This window comes from Conger conger, chromosome 18 (assembly GCF_963514075.1).
Source record: "Conger conger chromosome 18, fConCon1.1, whole genome shotgun sequence".
Lineage (NCBI taxonomy): Eukaryota > Metazoa > Chordata > Actinopteri > Anguilliformes > Congridae > Conger > Conger conger.
The window spans coordinates 23,761,190-23,781,285 of NC_083777.1; the positions used below are offsets into that span (position 1 = coordinate 23,761,190).

At 40.6% G+C, this 20,096-nt stretch overlaps 1 protein-coding gene across 1 annotated transcript; it reads right to left on the minus strand.

Annotated features, from left to right (window-relative positions):
* Window positions 1-5,844: 5,844 nt before the first annotated feature.
* On the minus strand, window positions 5,845-19,811 carry nvl (nuclear VCP like). Its single transcript, XM_061227993.1, has 23 exons — window positions 19,451-19,811; window positions 19,131-19,201; window positions 18,927-18,979; window positions 18,059-18,149; window positions 17,840-17,897; window positions 17,496-17,732; window positions 16,620-16,755; window positions 16,058-16,134; window positions 15,145-15,279; window positions 14,692-14,793; window positions 14,242-14,359; window positions 13,813-13,957; window positions 12,855-13,212; window positions 12,249-12,467; window positions 11,768-11,872; window positions 11,237-11,299; window positions 10,701-10,820; window positions 10,297-10,396; window positions 10,019-10,125; window positions 8,790-8,866; window positions 8,227-8,309; window positions 7,515-7,612; window positions 5,845-6,003 (listed from the first exon to the last, which is right to left on the minus strand). The coding sequence occupies exons 1-23, from the start codon at window positions 19,511-19,513 to the stop codon at window positions 5,959-5,961; spliced, it is 2,661 nt and encodes an 886-aa protein (XP_061083977.1). The 5' UTR covers window positions 19,514-19,811; the 3' UTR covers window positions 5,845-5,958.
* Window positions 19,812-20,096: the final 285 nt, after the last annotated feature.

Genomic DNA, 20,096 nt, shown 5'->3' on the forward strand with positions numbered 1-20,096 from the left:
AACCATGTCGAAATAAATTAATATAGTGTTTTAAGACATTTATGAAGAAATAACTTTTTTCAGTGAAAAATGAAAAAATATATGAGACTAAAGTCTTATGTCCAAAACATGGGCAAACAAATTATTTATTCATTTTTTGACTCAGATGGAAAGGCAACCATGTTTATAGTACAACCATGTCGAAATAAATTAATATAGTGTTTTAAGACATTTATGAAGAAAAAATGTTTTTCAGTGAAAAATGACAAAAATACATAAGACTAAAGTCTTATGTCCAAAACATGGGCAAAAATTTTTTTTTTCATTTTTTGACTCAGATGGAAAGGCAACCATGTTTATAGTACAACCATGTTGAAATAAATTAATATAGTGTTTTAAGACATTTATGAAGAAAAAACGTTTTTCAGTGAAAAATGAAAAAATATATGAGACTAAAGTCTTATGTCCAAAACATTGGCAAAAGAATTATTTATTCATTTTTTGACTCAGATGGAAAGGCAACCATGTTTAAAGTACAACCATGTCGAAATAAATTAATATAGTGTTTTAAGACATTTATGAAGAAATAACTTTTTTCAGTGAAAAATGAAAAAATATATGAGACTAAAGTCTTATGTCCAAAACATGGGCAAACAAATTATTTATTCATTTTTTGACTCAGATGGAAAGGCAACCATGTTTATAGTACAACCATGTTGAAATAAATGAATTCAAATGTGTTTTAAGACATTCATGAAGAAAAAATGTTTTTCAGTATAAAATGAAGAAATACATAAACCTATAGTCTTATGTCCAGAAAAAAGGCAAAAAAGAAAGATATAGATTTTTTGACTGAGATGGAAAGGCAACCATGTTTATAGTACAACCATGTTGAAATAAATGAATTTTAATATGTTTTGAGACATTAAGACATTTAAGAAGAAAAAATGTTTTTCAGTGAAAAATGAAAAAATACATAAGCCTATAGTCTTATGTCCAGAAAAAATGCAAAAAGGAAAGATATAAATTTTTTGACTCAGATGGAAAGGCAACCATGTTTATAGTACAACCATGTTGAAATAAATTAATAGTGTTTTAAGACATTTATGAAGAAAAAACGTTTTTCAGTGAAAAATGACAAAAATACATAAGACTAAAGTCTTATGTCCAAAACATGGGCAAAAAAAATATTTATTCATTTTTTGACTCAGATGGAAAGGCAACCATGTTTAAAGTACAACCATGTCGAAATAAATTAATATAGTGTTTTAAGACATTCATGAAGAAATAACTTTTTTCAGTGAAAAACGAAAAAATATATGAGACTAAAGTCTTATGTCCAAAACATGGGCAAAAGAATTATTTATTCATTTTTTGACTCAGATGGAAAGGCAACCATGTTTAAAGTACAACCATGTCGAAATAAATTAATATAGTGTTTTAAGACATTTATGAAGAAATAACTTTTTTCAGTGAAAAATGAAAAAATATATGAGACTAAAGTCTTATGTCCAAAACATGGGCAAACAAATTATTTATTCATTTTTTGACTCAGATGGAAAGGCAACCATGTTTATAGTACAACCATGTTGAAATAAATGAATTTAAATGTGTTTTAAGACATTCATGAAGAAAAAATGTTTTTCAGTATAAAATGAAGAAATACATAAACCTATAGTCTTATGTCCAGAAAAAAGGCAAAAAAGAAAGATATAGATTTTTTGACTGAGATGGAAAGGCAACCATGTTTATAGTACAACCATGTTGAAATAAATGAATTTAAATATGTTTTGAGACATTAAGACATTTAAGAAGAAAAAATGTTTTTCAGTGAAAAATGAAAAAATACATAAGCCTATAGTCTTATGTCCAGAAAAAATGCAAAAAGGAAAGATATAAATTTTTTGACTCAGATGGAAAGGCAACCATGTTTATAATACAACCATGTTGAAATAAATTAATATAGTGTTTTAAGACATTTATGAAGAAAAAACGTTTTTCAGTGAAAAACGAAAAAATATATGAGACTAAAGTCTTATGTCCAAAACATGGGCAAACAAATAATTTATTCATTTTTTGACTCAGATGGAAAGGCAACCATGTTTATAGTACAACCATGTCGAAATAAATTAATATAGTGTTTTAAGACATTTATGAAGAAAATATGTTTTTCAGTGAAAAATGACAAAAATACATAAGACTAAAGTCTTATGTCCAAAACATGGGCAAAAAAATTATTTATTCATTTTTTGACTCAGATGGAAAGGCAACCATGTTTAAAGTACAACCATGTTGAAATAAATGAATTCAAATATGTTTTAAGACATTAAGACATTCATGAAGAAAAAATGTTTTTCAGTGAAAAATGAAAAAATACATAAGCCTATAGTCTTATGTCCAGAAAAAATGCAAAAAGGAAAGATATAAATTTTTTGACTTAGATGGAAAGGCAACCATGTTTATAGTACAACCATGTCGAAATAAATTAATATCGTGTTTTAAGACATTTATGAAGAAAAAACGTTTTTCAGTGAAAAATGAAAATATATATGAGACTAAAGTCTTATGTCCAAAAAATGGGCAAAAAAAATATTTTTAAATTTTTTGACTCAGATGGAAAGGCAACCATGTTTATAGTACAACCATGTTGAAATAAATGAATTCAAATGTGTTTTAAGACATTCATGAAGAAAAAATGTTTTTCAGTATAAAATGAAGAAATACATAAACCTATAGTCTTATGTCCAGAAAAAATGCAAAAAGGAAAGATATACATTTTTTGACTCAGATGGAAAGGCAACCATGTTTATAATACAACCATGTTGAAATAAATGAATTTAAATATGTTTTGAGACATTTATGAAGAAAAAAACGTTTTTCAGTGAAAAACGAAAAAATATATGAGACTAAAGTCTTATGTCCAAAACATGGGCAAAAAAATTATTTATTCATTTTTTGACTCAGATGGAAAGGCAACCATGTTTAAAGTACAACCATGTCGAAATAAATTAATATAGTGTTTTAAGACATTTATGAAGAAATAACTTTTTTCAGTGAAAAATGAAAAAATATATGAGACTAGTCTTATGTCCAAAACATGGGCAAACAAATTATTTATTCATTTTTTGACTCAGATGGAAAGGCAACCATGTTTATAGTACAACCATGTTGAAATAAATTAATACAGTGTTTTAAGACATTTATGAAGAAAAAACGTTTTTCAGTGAAAAATGACAAAAATACATAAGACTAAAGTCTTATGTCCAAAACATGGGCAAAAAAAATATTTATTCATTTTTTGACTCAGATGGAAAGGCAACCATGTTTAAAGTACAACCATGTCGAAATAAATTAATATAGTGTTTTAAGACATTTATGAAGAAATAACTTTTTTCAGTGAAAAACGAAAAAATATATGAGACTAAAGTCTTATGTCCAAAACATGGGCAAAAGAATTATTTATTCATTTTTTGACTCAGATGGAAAGGCAACCATGTTTAAAGTACAACCATGTCGAAATAAATTAATATAGTGTTTTAAGACATTTATGAAGAAATAACTTTTTTCAGTGAAAAATGAAAAAATATATGAGACTAAAGTCTTATGTCCAAAACATGGGCAAACAAATTATTTATTCATTTTTTGACTCAGATGGAAAGGCAACCATGTTTATAGTACAACCATGTCGAAATAAATTAATATAGTGTTTTAAGACATTTATGAAGAAAAAATGTTTTTCAGTGAAAAATGACAAAAATACATAAGACTAAAGTCTTATGTCCAAAACATGGGCAAAATTTTTTTTTTCATTTTTTGACTCAGATGGAAAGGCAACCATGTTTATAGTACAACCATGTTGAAATAAATTAATATAGTGTTTTAAGACATTTATGAAGAAAAAACTTTTTTCAGTGAAAAATGAAAAAATATATGAGACTGAAGTCTTATGTCCAAAACATGGGCAAACAAATTTATTCATTTTCTGACTCAGATGGAAAGGCAACCATGTTTATAGTCAACCATGTTGAAATAAATGAATTCAAATATGTTTTAAGACATTAAGACATTCATGAAGAAAAAATGTTTTTCAGTGAAAAATGAAAAAATACATAAGCCTATAGTCTTATGTCCAGAAAAAATGCAATAAGGAAAGATATACATTTTTTGACTCAGATGGAAAGGCAACCATGTTTATAGTACAACCATGTCGAAATAAATTAATATTGTGTTTTAAGACATTTATGAAGAAAAAACGTTTTTCAGTGAAAAATGAAAATATATATGAGACTAAAGTCTTATGTCCAAAAATATTTTTAAATTTTTTGACTCAGATGGAAAGGCAACCATGTTTATAGTACAACCATGTTGAAATAAATGAATTCAAATGTGTTTTAAGACATTCATGAAGAAAAAATGTTTTTCAGTATAAAATGAAGAAATACATAAACCTATAGTCTTATGTCCAGAAAAAATGCAAAAAGGAAAGATATACATTTTTTGACTCAGATGGAAAGGCAACCATGTTTATAGTACAACCATGTTGACATAAATGAATTCAAATGTGTTTTAAGACATTCATGAAGAAAAAATGTTTTTCAGTATAAAATGAAGAAATACATAAACCTATAGTCAAAAATGAAAAAATACATAAGACTATAGTCTCATGTCCAAAAAATGGGCAAACAAATGTATATATTATTTCTTTGACTCAGATGGAAAGGCAACCATGTTTATAGTACAACCATGTTGAAATAAATGAATTCAAATGTGTTTCAAGATATTTATAGAGAAAAATGTGAAATGTGTTTTTCAGTGAAAAATGAAAAAATACATAAGACTATAGTGAAAAATGAAAAAATACATAAACCTATAGTCTTATGTCCAGAAAAAGGGCAAAAAGAAAATATATAATTTCTTTGACTCCGATGGAAAGGCATCCATGTTTATAGTACAACCATGTTGAAATAAATGAATTTAAATGTTTTAAGACATTAAGATATTTATGAAGAAAAAATGTTTTTCAGTGAAAAATGAAAGAATACATAAACCTAGTCTTATGTCCAGAAAAAGGGCAAAAAGAAATATATATACATTTTTTGACTCTGATGTTAAGGCAAACATGTTTATAGTACAACTATGTTGAAATAAATTAATTTAAATGTGTTTTAAGACATTTATGGAGAAAAAATGTCTTTCAGTTTAAAATGAAAAAATACATGACTATAGTCTCACGTCCAAAAAATGGGCAAAATAATTAACATATTTTTTGACTCAGATGGAAAGGCAAACATGTTTATAGTACAACCATGTTGAAATAAATTAAAGTGTTTTAAGACATTTATGAAGAAAAAATACATTACATGATTATTTTCTTAAAATCATGAAAATACATAAGACTGTCTTATGTCAAAAAAGGCAAAAAAAAAAATTCCAGAAAATAATTAGACCTTTCTTTAAAAAATAAATACATTTTTGAATTAAACATCTAAAAATTTCTATTTCATTCTCATATTTTTTTCCAATATTTATCAAATGCATTACATTCTTCACCCATCCAAGAATAAAAATCACAAATAAATGTTTCATGCATTTTCTCTCTTTTCACTGATTACTATGATCTTGTGTATTCTGCAGATTTTCTGGATAAAATTGGAATAAATATTTAAAAATACATTGCATTCTAGGGGGAAGAAGTGGCTCAGGGCCAATCAGTGCTCCTGGGCATCCTGTAAACAGCAAATAACGGAGAGCTGTGGTCGTCAATTTTTTCGATCTTTCCCCGAAATGAGGCGGTGATGAGTGCCGCATTGTGAGCACAATCAGGCATTCCAAATTCGGGTAGAAAATGGGGGAAAAGGCACAGAATAAAGGTGCAAATGATCAACAATCTTTTATTAAAAAGCACTTTCATAGACAAAACATTTTTCAGCATTTTTCATTCTGAAAACTTTCTGAGCGAATGCCCACCACCAGTCAGCCTCATCCGGTCAGTGACTCCCTGAGCATCTCGTACATCTTCTGGTCCTGTGGGGAAACGCAAGGCACAACTCTGGTAACCCGTCGCTCCGTCACACAAAACAAGCCCATTCAAATGCAACAAGGGCAAGTAATTAGTCAATTACAGGTATACTTTTATTATTGGTATACTTTTACATGCATGAACACATGAGCATTCAAGCAAAGGCCAGTGTTTATGCAACTGTTGCATTCTGCCTGGCTTCATGTCATCTACCTATTTTTCATTTCAAAATGTGAATGTAAAAATACATTTATTCAAAAAACCATTTAAAAATAGCTTAATATTAGATTTTACTGGTTACAGTACAGAAAAACATCTTCCGAGATGAAAGCTGCCCGAACATTAACCAGTCCCAACAACAAAAATGCTATGCATTCTACTTAACTCATCAATGTTTCAGAGTTAGTCAGATTCAAGATGAACATACCATTATATATGGACTTCCGATTAATGTCCTGCACTAGCGTAGTCTAGTATTGGCACTTTGCCATACGGGTCAAATCAGAAATTTACATGAACATATAAATGAGGGCATCAGATATTTTGGCAGGTCGCTTACGTGGGAAGTGGCTACGGAGGACTTTGCTGCTGAGAGACAAATGTTCTCCAGAAGTGTTTAAAGCACAAAAGGATCAGACTTGGCAGCCATCAACACTGCACACGATGCTGTCAGAGATGACAATCTTGGTCAAATACCAAAGCCTGCGATGCATGGAGTGTTGGTCTGATAACTGCATTTGTCTGCAGAATAGCAGTCCTCTCTGGCCCCAACCTGGGTCTTGCCACATGCCGACCAAAAACAGGGACCCTAAACCTAACCCTAACTGTTATCCCAGTTCCAACCCCTAACAAGGACCTGGGAGAGCGGATGAAATTAACTAAAAGCAAATGCTGGGAGAGTTATAGACCATTGGGACAAAAATGGAAATGTACAAAACAAATCCTTATTCTAGCTTTTATTATTGCTATGTAATAGCTTGATCTCGCAAACAGGCACAGACATTCTATCAGGATGAGAATGGCAGAACTCTTAGAAGATTGTCAGAAGGACCTGGGGGATTAATCAAGGGTGAGCAATCTGGTATGGGGCACACAGCTCTCCCAGACTGCCTGCCCTCCCTGTGCACACTGGTGAATAAACACAATTTTGTACTGCACTGCAGCTCAGCAATACCGGGTCTGGATAAGAGCCAAATGACTAATGTGATGGACCATTATCTCTCTCTCCTCATCTCTGGGATTTGACTTGGGGGTGCTGGGTTGTGCCATAACAGAAAGCCAGACAAATCTGATACGAAAGATAAACACGTATGTAAAGCAAAGGCCTTTGTTTCACATTTCAGCACTAGGCCGCTAACACTACCGCGCATTAGGAGATGCCTGATCAGAGCACACAACCATATGTCCAAAATATCCATGCAATCACTTCATTCATAAAAAGATGTTCATACACATGCGCTACAGACTACAGTCACCCTTAGGACGGCCTCATCCACAGAGCACGGTGGCCACTCACCTTCTTGCACACGGAGGGCTTTACTTTCTTGAAGGCCTCTTCAAAGTTCTGCCTGCCCACCCTAATGTCTGCCACCGGCCCCGAGGACATGGTGTGATCTGTGCAATTATAACGCCCTCGTTACCGTAGCAACCTACTTTCAGGCATTAAAACGACACGTACTACAATATTAGCCAATGTTAATCTGGTTTAAATGTGTGTGTCTCTGTGTGCCTGTGAAGAGAATGCTTAAGAGAATAAGATCATATTTTCCTGCTACTATAAGGCTAATGAGGCTTTTAGTGTAATTACATTTTAGAGATGCTGGATGCCCCTCTCCAAACAAAACATTTGGCTAGTCAAAAGGTTTCAGACTGAAGTGTAATTTAGCACATGAAAATGAAGGTAAATGAACCACTTGAATGGAGCTTACAGCTACCACACTGTCATACTACACCATATGTTTGTATTAGGGCTGTCAAATTTTTTTTCAGTGTTTGCTACATTTATTTTCTTCGTAATAGCTCCAATACATAAAAATATAGTTTTTCCAGTAAAAAGTATAAAACACATCATATCGTATTCTCAAGGTAAACAAAAATAAACGAGCGGACGTTTTTAAAATCAAAACATGAAAGAATTATGACCTGCTACTTAATACCAAAAGGAGCAGTTGCTGCTGCAGGAATAAGGCTGGTGGTGGATTTGGTAGAAAGGAGGAGTGAGCTCTTACATGTGGAAGAAGGGTGAGAGTGGAGGTAGGTCCTCAGTGCACTGACGGAGGCCTCCCTCACCAGCGCAGACAGGTCGGCACCACTGTGAGAAACACATTCACAGCTCTGAGCACGGAGCTTAAACACCGAGAGAACATTTATACAGCGGGAGAACATTTAACACAAGAAGGAGCATTTAAAGCACTGCATCTGCACCACAGCTCCCAGGTGCCTTACACGGCATGTGACGAATAATCATAGTAATAATAACAGTAACAACAATAATAATCATTTTAATCAATCAATCAATTTATTTATTTGCATAGCGCTTTATTTGTATACGTAAGGGGCTTTGTCGCAAAGCAGCTTTACAGACAAGTCTTCACACGCACATCCTCTGCAGAATGCATGAGAACTGGACCTGGATGGTTCAGTGTATAAAACTAATATCTGAAAAGCACCTGGAGGCTTTTGTCTTGGGCCACAAAAGACATACTCTACAGAAAAAGCATCGCAGGTTGAATTATTATTATTATTTTTTTAAGCGCCACCACTCGCCCCCTCCCCTCTCTTCCACACTCACGTGAAGCAGTCACAGCGCTGGTCATGGGCGATCTCCTCCAGGTTAACGTCAGCCTCCAGTCCGGGCCTTGTGCCTCCCTGTGAAGCGGAGAAGGGAGAAGTTTGTTAAAACTCCCCTCCTCTCACCGCCTCTCACCTCCTCCACTATGGCTCATCACTTCTCCCCGCTGTCTCAGGCCGCTTTCATTTCAAACTGCATACGACTCATATTAAATTACAGGTCGAGTTTCATTGAAACGTAGTACAAGTGGTATGCAAAGTATTCTGTTTCGAACACGGTCATAGTGCACGACAGGGCTGCCCAACCCTGTTCCTGAAGGTCTAGCTTCCTGTAGGTTTTCATTTCAAACCTAATTTAGCACACCCATCCATCCATCCATTATCTTAACCTGCTTATCCTGAACAAGGTCGCAGGGGGGGCTGGAGCCTATCCCAGCATACATTGGGCGAAAGGCAGGAACACACCCTGGACAGATCGCCAGTCCATCGCAGGGCACACACACCATTCACTCACACACTCATATCTAATACGGGCAATTTAGACTCTCCAATCAGCCTAACCTACATGTCTTTGGACTGTGGGAGGAAACCGTAGTACCTGGAGGAAACCCACGCAGACATGGGGAGAACATGCAAACTCCACACAGAGAGGCCCCGGCCGACGGGATTCAAACCCAGTGCTACCCACTGCACCATCCGTGCTGCCAATTTAGCACACCCGATTCTACTAATTAGCAGCTTCCAAGTGAAAGCAAATCACATAATCACAACACCTTGCTGCTGATTATTGTCTTTAAAAAATTATTTAAAAAATGCAACCTTTATTTAACCAGGTGAGTTATTAGCACCCATGAGATATCAGTAATGTTTTTTTCCCCCAGAAGTGTTTCTCTTGGCCTCTGATGGTTGTTTGCTACCACATCAGCTATGATGAAAGAAGAAAAGACAAAAGACAAACTACACACTATGGAGGAAGTTATTTTTTTACGGTTTATTCAAATGCAATTTCATACCTAGTGCAGCCTTAGTTTACATAATCAGATCCTCTCCTCTCTTTCATCCTACACTACACAGGTGCTGGCTCAACAGGAATTTTGCGTGGCATGCAAAGTCGAAGGATAATTTATGACAATCATATCACACAAAACCCACTTGCAAACCAGTTTTTTCACCTGCGTTCCTGCGGTTACGGACCTCTCAGGTTGTGTACCAGGAAGTGGCACTGGTTACCTTGGTGATGGTGAGCAGGATGGCGTGGCGGTCCGGCGGAGGGGGCAGCCCCACGTACAGCGTCTTGTCCAGACGACCGGGCCGGAGGACTGCGGGATCGATAATGTCTGCAACGGCAGCAACCGCTCACTCACCAAAAAACCCCATACGGGGCCCCAACGCAGGGTCCAAAGTCACAGCAGAGGAACTCTGACACACACATCCTAGTGCTTCTGAGCTGCTAAACATTCGCTCTGTTTGAACCCAGGCACACAGAGTCAGGGCTGAACCCCTCCCACCTGGCCTGTTGGTGGCAGCCATGATGAAGACCTGTCGACGGGTCTCCAAGCCGTCCATCTCGGTGAGCAGCTGGTTGACGACGCGGACGCTGGCCCCGGACTGAGCACAAACAGAGACAGGACCTATAACCACAGCCATCCCCCTTTCTGTGTTGGACTACGCTTAATCACAGAATACAGAAACCCAGGGAAAGGGACAGGGTTGCACATGCCAAACATGCCCAATCCTGTTAATAGGCTAAGACTTTTCATGAGTTCCCCCAAAAAGAAAATTAATCTAATGTTAATATATACCTGACTAAAATGACAGTAAATCACAAGAACATTGCACCGGCCCTGATTAGTCAGATCACAGGATATTGTTGATGAAAGAGAATAAGAAGGCAGCTGGGCCGCACGCAAACCTCGTGTCCAGATCTCCGGGGGCAAAGGGCATCAATCTCATCGAAAAAGATGACACAAGGGGCGGAGTTCTGGCCTCTCTGAAACACTTGACGGACAGCCCTCTCACTCTCTCCCACATACTAGAGACGGAGAAAAGAAACGCTGGTTAACCATAAAGTAGTACTTCATAATATCAACATGTACCCACAAAGAAAATGCTGTCTGACCCCCTCAGGTAACCTCTGATAGACACAATGGCGCCTCAATATGGGCAGAGGCTCTCTTGAGAGTCTCTGTCTCTGAGTCACAAGAGGCCTTTTCCCATGGAAACCGAAAGCTAAATATTTGTCACCTTGTAAACATTGGGAAGACAAAATAATAATACTAATAATAATAATACATTTAATCGCATAAAGACGAATATGAATTTAATTGTATTGTGCAGCTGAATATGCGCATATAATGGGTCCCTGGTGCCAATGTAAAAGGAATATTTCTCAAGGAGCACCAAAGCTGTTTTGCAAAGTAGTAGTTTCAAGGCTGCACATTTACTTACCATGTTCAACAACTCCGGACCCTTGACCGAGATGAAGTTCAACCCCGACTCATTGGCAACAGCCTGTTAAGCATTCAGCACATTTCATTAATCAAACACCTTACGGTATGTGCCGTCAACTTGTCTAAACAAATGTAGCACCTACATTTTGGAGTACTAGTTGTCTAGCGACTTACAAGTGCATAAGTTAAAACAACAAGTTAAAAGCACCAAATAGATAAATGGCAAAACAGGCATGAAGAGCAGTTCTAATCAAAAAACAAGTTATTGTAAGTGCAAGTTTTTTTTCATTTACATTTTTTATAAATAACATTCAAAATATGAATAAAGTTCAGACAACATGTTGTCACAGCAGGTTATTTCTTCAAAACCAAGGCCTGGGGTTCAATCCTGAAATGCAAGTACTAATATATAATACCATAACTGAGATTTGTATCCAGCATAGACTCCAGTGTTAAACAGAGGCTAACACATAGTTGAGTCTCCCAGTGTGGTAATGGTGTTCAAAGGGGACGTAAGGGGGTAAAGTACCTTGGCCAGCAGGGTCTTCCCACAGCCGGGGGGGCCGGCCAGGAGCACCCCCGCAGGGGCGTTCAGCCCCAAGGCCCTGAACTGCTCTGGATTGCGCACTGGGGCCTGCAACCACACAAGCGCACAACAACACTCTCACTGTCCTCACCCAACCCAGGCTACACAAAGCCCGCATTCAGGCCCCCAGCATGCCATCTGGCCTCTGCAGACCAAAATCTGCCTGGTCATGACCGTCAAAGACGATTCATTTCAGCCGAACAGAAACACAGTCATCCCGCTGAAGACAGGCATTTACTGACAACATTCGAGCTCGTAAAACATTTGAGGACATACGTCAAATCTTTATTTTTTTGTTACATTAAAACAAAAAGAAACAATCTGAACTGATGGAAAATAAATCAAACCGCATCATGAAAATAAGGTGCACGTTTGTCAGTTGAATGTAAAAACCCCTGCGGGGGTTTCACAGTGGAAGCCCTACCAGGATGGCCATGGTGAGCTCCTCGCGGACGTCGTGCAGGGCTCCGATGTCGTCCCAGGTCACGTCCGGCACGGTGGCGAAGCCCTCCCTCTTCGCGGAGGGCTGCACGCAGGACATGGCGTCCCGGAAGTCGGACATGAGGATACAGAGGCCTGCCAGCTGCCGCTCGCTCAGGGAGTTGGGCTTCTTCAACAGGGCCAGTAGTCGGCACAGCTCCGCCTGCAGGTAGGGAGGTAGAAGCGCATTTCACCTCTCCGCTGGCTTCTACGAGACATCAGAACTACCATAAAGGGTTCAGTTACGTTAGTTCAGGGATTCAGAAGAGGCAATAATTCCAAATAGGAGTCACAGACTCCAATCATGACCTGAACCAACCATGCCTGCTAAAGAACTTCACACAAGCATGCCTGGAGAAAGCTGCCAAAATCACCATCAAACTTTGAACGGACAGCAAACATTTAAAAAAATACAATGGAGTCCAAAAGTCAAGAGACCACACTGAAAATCTGGGGGGAAATAATTTCAAAGCTGGAAACTGATGAACATTGCAGTTTGATTTCCTTTGGGACATGGTTTGCCGTGCATACGACCGCAGGTGAGACTGACCTCGGGGGTGACCTGTACAGGTGTTGGGGCCTGGAGCCCTTCCTCCACGGTGGGGCAGACGTCCCTCACCTCCTGGCTCCCTGAGGGGGGCTCGGAAAGGCAGCCGTCCTGTCCTTCAGGAGGCTGAACCTCGGGCTGCACAGACCCGCCCGTGGGCTCTGCCGGGGTCCCCTGGGGCCCCTCGGCCCCGGCGGGGCCCTCCTGCTGCTCCAGCAGGGCCCGGTTGACCGCGCTCACAGCCGCCTCGCGACACAGCGCCATCAGGTCGGCGCCCACGTACCCCGGGGTGAGGCGCGCCAGCAGCCGGAAGTCGAAGTCCTCGGGCAGCCGGAGCTTCCGGCACAGCGTCTCCAGGATCCTGCAGAGGGAGGAGCCCAGCCCAGTGAGCACCGCCCACCCTCCAAGCCCATTGGCTGACGAACGGAGACGTGTCACAATGGCGCACGCCCAGAAATGAACGCCGCCGGTCAAGAACCCTGGAGACGTGTTAGCAACGTTGTGCGCGACTGCAGTTAGCGACGCGGCCTAAGATCTCATTCGCTACCAATACTGTACATCAACAACAACAACTTTCTTGCTTTTTGTTTTCCATAAATAAAGATGAATTATATTTGTAATTTGTACAATTGCTTGCTGATGATGATGTACACCAGGGATGGGCAAGGTGGGCCGTATCGATTTCTGGACCTCAAATCCAAAGTCTCCTCTTAACTATCCCAATCATTAACGTGATCAGGCATTCATAGCCACATTCCGTGATGTAAGCAGCAGCTGATAAATATTCTTGTATTTTATTGTGGTCTATTTAACAAGTGAATTAGTGATTAAAGTGATTATTTCCATAGGCGTAGAAAGAAAAATGTATGCAATCCTCCATGCCAAGGTAACAACCGCCCCTCCAGAGAAGGACGGCACTGCACCGTCCATGAATTATTCCCGCGGCGTTCCCGATTCTCACCGGAGTCTAGCTCCTTCGTCCGGAATTCCCAGGCAGATCTCTCGGTCGAAGCGCCCCGCCCTGCGCAGCGCCGGGTCCAGGGAGTCGGGCCGGTTCGTGGCGCCGATGACCAGAACCTGCGCCGTGACGGCCAAGGAGTTCAGGTCTGGCAGAGAGAGAGAACACAGCAGGTCGGTGAACTCAGCGGCTGCCTCTAATCACCCGTTTTACTGCTTTATAACGCCGTATGAGCCAATTATGTACACGGGCTAGGATACGAGGTGTGCCATAAAACTTTGACTGAAAAATCAAATAACGCGCAGGCTGGTTTGATGGATTTTGGCCGGGGACCAAATCAAACACTGAGGACAGCCAGACCACAGCCAGACCACAGCCCCAGCACCCGCCCTCAGCCCCTGCCCTAAACCCCGCCCTCAGCCCTGCCTTTACCATCCATGCAGGTGAGCAGCTGGGCCACGATCCTCCTCTCCATGTCCTTAGACGCCACCTCCCGCTTGGGTGTGATGGCGTCAATCTCGTCAATGAACAGGATGCACGGAGAGCTGCTCTGCAAGGGGAGGAAAGTCACGTCCGTTTACCATTCCCCCGGCAGGGACCTTCTGGATAAACACCAGTAATGTACAGAAGGGAAACCATGTTAATCCCAAAAGGGCCGGTGGTGCAGGTTTTAGCAGCACTACGACACCTGCTTCAACTAAATAACTAATCACGGACCTTGAGAATTAGAATCAGGTGTGTTTAAAAAACGTAAACCGACACCTACAGCCGCACCTTTTGGAGTGGTTTTGTTGCACGCCAAACCACTCTGTGCTCAACACAGCTTCACCACACTGTAAACACGCCTCCCCCGTGAGCCCTTACCCCCCTGTGAACCCTTACCACAGCCAGATCAAAGAGCTCCCGTAACTTCTGCTCCGACTCCCCTGATACGCCCGACACCAGCTCTGGGGCTGACACCTTCAACATGGGCAGCTCCATTTCCTGTAGTCACACACACACACACACACACACACACACACACACACACACACACACATACACACACACACACATACACACACACACACATACACACACACACACATACACACACACACACACACACACACACACACACACACACAAAGGAAATCAGCTTACAGGGTGCACAAGTTCCCACACCACCCATGTACACAAGCCAATCCGGTACCAGATATGGGGTACCACCGCACTGCCGCTCCTGGGGATGCAAACCTGCAGCCCCCTACATAACAAGCACTTACAGCACGCAGGCTGTGCAGTGCAAGTGATCGACCGCGACCCCCAGGTGTGCAGTGCAGGTCACACACTCACCCCGGCCACCGCCTGAGCCAGCAGGGTCTTCCCACAGCCCGGGGGGCCGTGCAGGAGGAACCCACGGGGGGGGACCACGCCCAGCTGCTGGTACACCTCCGGGTGCCGCATGTGGAGCAGCAGCTTGCACACCTCCTGCAACAGGGGACGCAATATCAGGGAAAAGGCCCAGTTTCTCAGATCACCCACCTCCCATTCTGACGCCGGGATCCACGTAGAAATCAACAGAAAATGGGCTTTTATTCCTGTAACATATACAGTGGAGCGTGGCATTCTTACATAACCAGTTCCACCATTGCCTTTAACACAGAGAGACATTCCTCTCACACATTAACAGCATTACCTCAGCTTATGAAAGCCCCACTTGTACACAGTGTAGGCAGTTATACAAATTGTGCATTCCTACTCTGGACAGTCAACAGCAGCGTGCTTTTCTTCCACAGCTTGACACTGATCTCTACGAGCCAAATACCTAATTGTTTTGGATTCAATTATTTTCCAACATATTTTTGCTTGTCTGGTGGATTGAAATACTTTGAAAAAGTGCAAATCACGCCTTATGGTCCACTCGGTTGGCACAATTGCTCTAAGCAAGAAAAGTATTTGAATCCAAAACAATTACATCTTTGAACAAGGTCTGATCGCTAGAGGGCCCGTTCATTTATTTACCATCACCAACCCATTAGTTTTGCAATCGCTGCTGTAAAGCGAGAAAAAACCCCCCCACTAAATTTGAGCAGAAACCTTGTAGAATGCAGGAAGTGTGATGAAGAGAATAGGCCATTCAGCCCAATCCCGGCTCTCAGCGTCAGCAGTTCATGGAGAGGCCAGAACCCTATCGAAACCGGGCCCCAACACAGCAGTTACAAGAAAACTTAATGACCGTTGACCCAGGGCAACTGTGAAGGTTTACCTTCAGCATCTCCTCGTTGCCACCGACGTCCTCAAACGTTAACTGAGAGTACTGGAGCTCAGGGCCTTTCGTCCGAGCTGGGAAAGAGAATAGAATAGAGCAGTTGAGAGAGTGCAGTGATTGGCAAAGCAATCTAAATAAAAATGAAATAAAAATAAAAATGAACTAAAAATGTTTAATTGTTTAACCCATTATGGGCTAAGGCACCCTATAGAAAACCCATAGAAAGGCCTAGGAATCACAATGCATTTCAACAGTCAGGTGTCTTGAAAAACAGTCATATGATCAAATACAACACTGGTGTCGCATCCGTCTGTTAAGGGAGATGTAACAGTAAATCGAAAGCTTTGCCTTATGGCTCAGGTCTTCTCTTTGCTACTAAAGTTCAAAACCGGGAGCAAATTTTCACCATTACTGGATAGAACACCACTGCTCTTAAAATGGTTGTTGAATCGGATTATTATTGGACCACAACTGGCAAAAGAAAAAAGATCTCAGCACTAAAAACATAATAGCGCACAGTGGAGCATATCGGAACGTTGCAATTATGGGCAAAATGTACCTTTCTTGTTCATAATGCTGGACTCTATGTCCCCATCAATGCCCTGGGAATCTCCATCCTTCCGTCGCTTTCCTTTTTTCAGTCTGTTCTTCTTTGGTTTCTTCTCTGCCTCCAGCTGGGAAACATCTGTCTGCTTCTGTGAGAGTTAGAAAAGAAAAGTAAACTTGACCAGCAGGCCTAAAGCTACAAGAAGCCAATTTACAATTTACAAGACCACAAGGCCACGATATCTTCCTATTATTTTAATCAAAGGTGGAAGATTGACACAGATTTGTTTTTCCATCAAAGCCATTTGAGATGCATGCAAATACAATGTTTTTTCTGGCCTCTTCTCTCCATGGGGCATACTTGGTGTAGGTTACATCTATGAAACCAATCAGCGCACCTATTGAATTCTTTCATCCCCGTCCAATACCAGAACAGTAAAACTAACCAAAATTACCATGCACACATACACATACACATACATACACACACACACACACACACACACACACACGTACGTACACGTACACGAACACAGACATACAAATACACATTTATATTTGGTAAATAAATACATTTTTCATGGAGTGACAACAGCCATTTTACAGCAAGTGACCAACAGGGCGGAGGAAATGTACCGTGATATCTGATGTGCAAATCTAACCAAAGTATACAAGTATGGTATATAAGTTAACCCCATGAACAGATTTCCAGTCCATCACTGAAATCTGGATCAGTCCATCAATGATCCACTTCGACAGTGATGAAAGACAAAATAGTGTTGGCATGACTAGAGCACATTACAGGAGTGGGTAATGTTGAATCACGGACAATCTACAACATTCCAAAATCAAATGTAAAGGTTACAGGTAATACAGGTGACCAGCGTACCGTCGAGCTGGCATCATCCTCTTCACAGAGGTCAATCAGGATGCTCTTCTCCTCAGCGCCCCGGCCCCTGTCAATGAACCAGCCTCCCCTGGACACCTTGGTCCCCGGGGGAGCAGTGCTCACAGGAGAGGCTGCGACAGGGCCGTCCCCTGGTAGCTCCGCAGGTGCAAGGGCGCCCCCTTCTGGAACCCCCTTTCGGTACAGGGACGTCAGCGAGTTATTCATCTGGTTGCTGGGCTGCGGAGGCAAAGCAAGCACTTTTGAAAAGGACACGGACAGCATTAGCGCTAATGTCGCACAGGAAACAATCATTCCTGATAAAACTGTTTCGCTATTAAACTTACGTGTTCCGGCAAATCCTCTTCGCTCTCCGAAGAGTCGCCTGTGAAACTAGTGTCATCCCTGTTCAGAAGAAATAAAAATGAAAAACTGACATTTCTGGATTTTTTCTTTTTTTTTTTTTTTTTCTTCATGTGCTCGTTATTTGGGGGTGTAGGTCTGATTTTTTGCTTTGTCGTTTCATACTATTTCTGCAATACAAATAAATAAATTTCAGCACTTACCCATCAGCCCCATGACTGTGCCTGGCCCTTTTTGCCAAATGCTTGTTCTCCAAATCGGTGAGGCCTGCCTCGCTGCATATCACTCCATGAACTGCAAAACAAATGAAGGGGAGAAGGAAGGAAATACAGTATGTAAGTAAAGGCCTGACCTCTACTGGATCTGTGAACAACCTACACTGAATTCAGTGATATAAAAGACTGACACATGGCTTACACAAGGGTTTGAAATAAACTTAAAAATGCATAACATGTTTGTATTCAATGACGTGGTTGGTTTTATTTATTATTTATTTGAAGAGCACGTCACCTATCCATCCATCCATCCATTATCTGAACCCGCTTATCCTGATCAGGGTCGCAGGGGGGCTGGAGCCTATCCCAGCATACATTGGGCGAAAGGCAGGAATACACCCTGGACAGGTCGCCAGTCCATCGCAGGGCACACGCACCATTCACTCACACACTCATGCCTACGGGCAATTTAGACTCTCCAATTGGCCTAACCTGCATGTCTTTGGACTGTGGGAGGAAACCGGAGTACCCGGAGGAAACCCACGCAGACACGGGGAGAACATGCAAACTCCGCACAGAGAGGCCCCGGCCGACGGGGATTCGAACCCAGGACCTCCTTGCTGTGAGGCGGCAGTGCTACCCACTGCACCATCCGTGCCGCCGCACGTCACCTAATAACATCAAAATCTGAAGACCTTTTAAAGGACAAGACATTATGATACTGACAAGTAACGTTAATTATTGAGCAATTACTCAATCTAATTGGAATAACATAATATTAGCACGTTAAAAATACAGCGCCATATAGAATATATGTAATAACAACAACAACAACAATAGCACGACAGTCGCTCACCTTTCTCCACCTGGATCCTAAATGCAGTTTTGTTTCGTCGCCCATATTCCATCCTGGAAAAACATTTGGAATAGGTTACTATAATTTTAATGTACAGACATTTTAAATCGACATTCAAATGTCAACGTTACAAATGGGAAACGTGTTGCTGCAATGATTGAACAAGTCTTAGGGACATACTGGAATTAAATATGCTACAGTCACCTGTAAAGCCTCTGGAGGGCTTCTGCCATCGCTCCAATGTCGACATACCGACTTGTCTGGGTGCTCAAATACTAGTATATGACCGAAACACAAAACGTCAGCCAGTGACATTACATTAACATTCATTCGGTGCCATGACAAATAAGGCATGTATGGATCCAAAGACAAGATAAAAACCTAGCTCGCTGCACACGCCTGACATACACCATCCGTCAGCTAGCTAACTTTACAGCTGTAGCCAGCATGCTAATGAAAACATTACTTAGCTAAGTTACCGGCTAAACCCTACGCTGAACAGTAGCTAGCCTCGTCAAAGTTACCTGCTCAACTCGCTGTTTCAGTCGGTTGTCTATACCGTATCCCCCTCCACCTCTGTTCTTCATTTGCCTTGATTCCGTTTTTCCGAACTTTAACTTAGCAAACCAGTTAGTCGCATGAAACAACAAAATAGAAATCGTTGAGTACTGTAACAAGTTCCTACAACTTCGCGGCCACGTCGCGTATTCACGTTTTCCCTATTATACAATTATTAACACGATACAAAATCTGCGCATAGGCATGAATGAAGGAATGACAACGACGCTTTTGAAATAATGAAAATAATCCCCGCTTCAGACATTTCCCTGTGGCTTCTCTCTGGAGTCCACGTGAATCTTGGGTCCTTACGTAGTCGTAGAGCTGTCCTTGATTTTGCCCGACTGAAAAGCGGACAGATTCAAAATGATGGGGGTAAAAAGTATCCCAAAAGAAAATAGAAAACCAATAAAGTCAATAACTGCACTTAGTTTACCTACTGTAAATGGGGTTGTTGGTACTTTTTTCCTTCTAACACGACATATGACAGGTCAGTAGTTCAAAACAAAAACAAAACCAAAACACCAAACAAAATCTCCCCGGCGATGTTTCTGTAATGTTATCCTTATTTTTTTTTTTTTTTTTTAAATGTTCTCTGTAAGATGAAGTTGA

Coding starts and splice junctions, on each gene's coding strand:
- nvl (XM_061227993.1), bottom strand. CDS start 19,513: ATGAAGAACAGAGGTGGAGGGGGATACGGTATAGACAACCGACTGAAA. Junction 16,135..16,619: donor CAGCATTATGAACAAGAAAG/GTACATTTTGCC, acceptor TCTCTTTCCCAG/CTCGGACGAAAGGCCCTGAG. Junction 8,867..10,018: donor TCCTGCTCACCATCACCAAG/GTAACCAGTGCC, acceptor TCCGCTTCACAG/GGAGGCACAAGGCCCGGACT.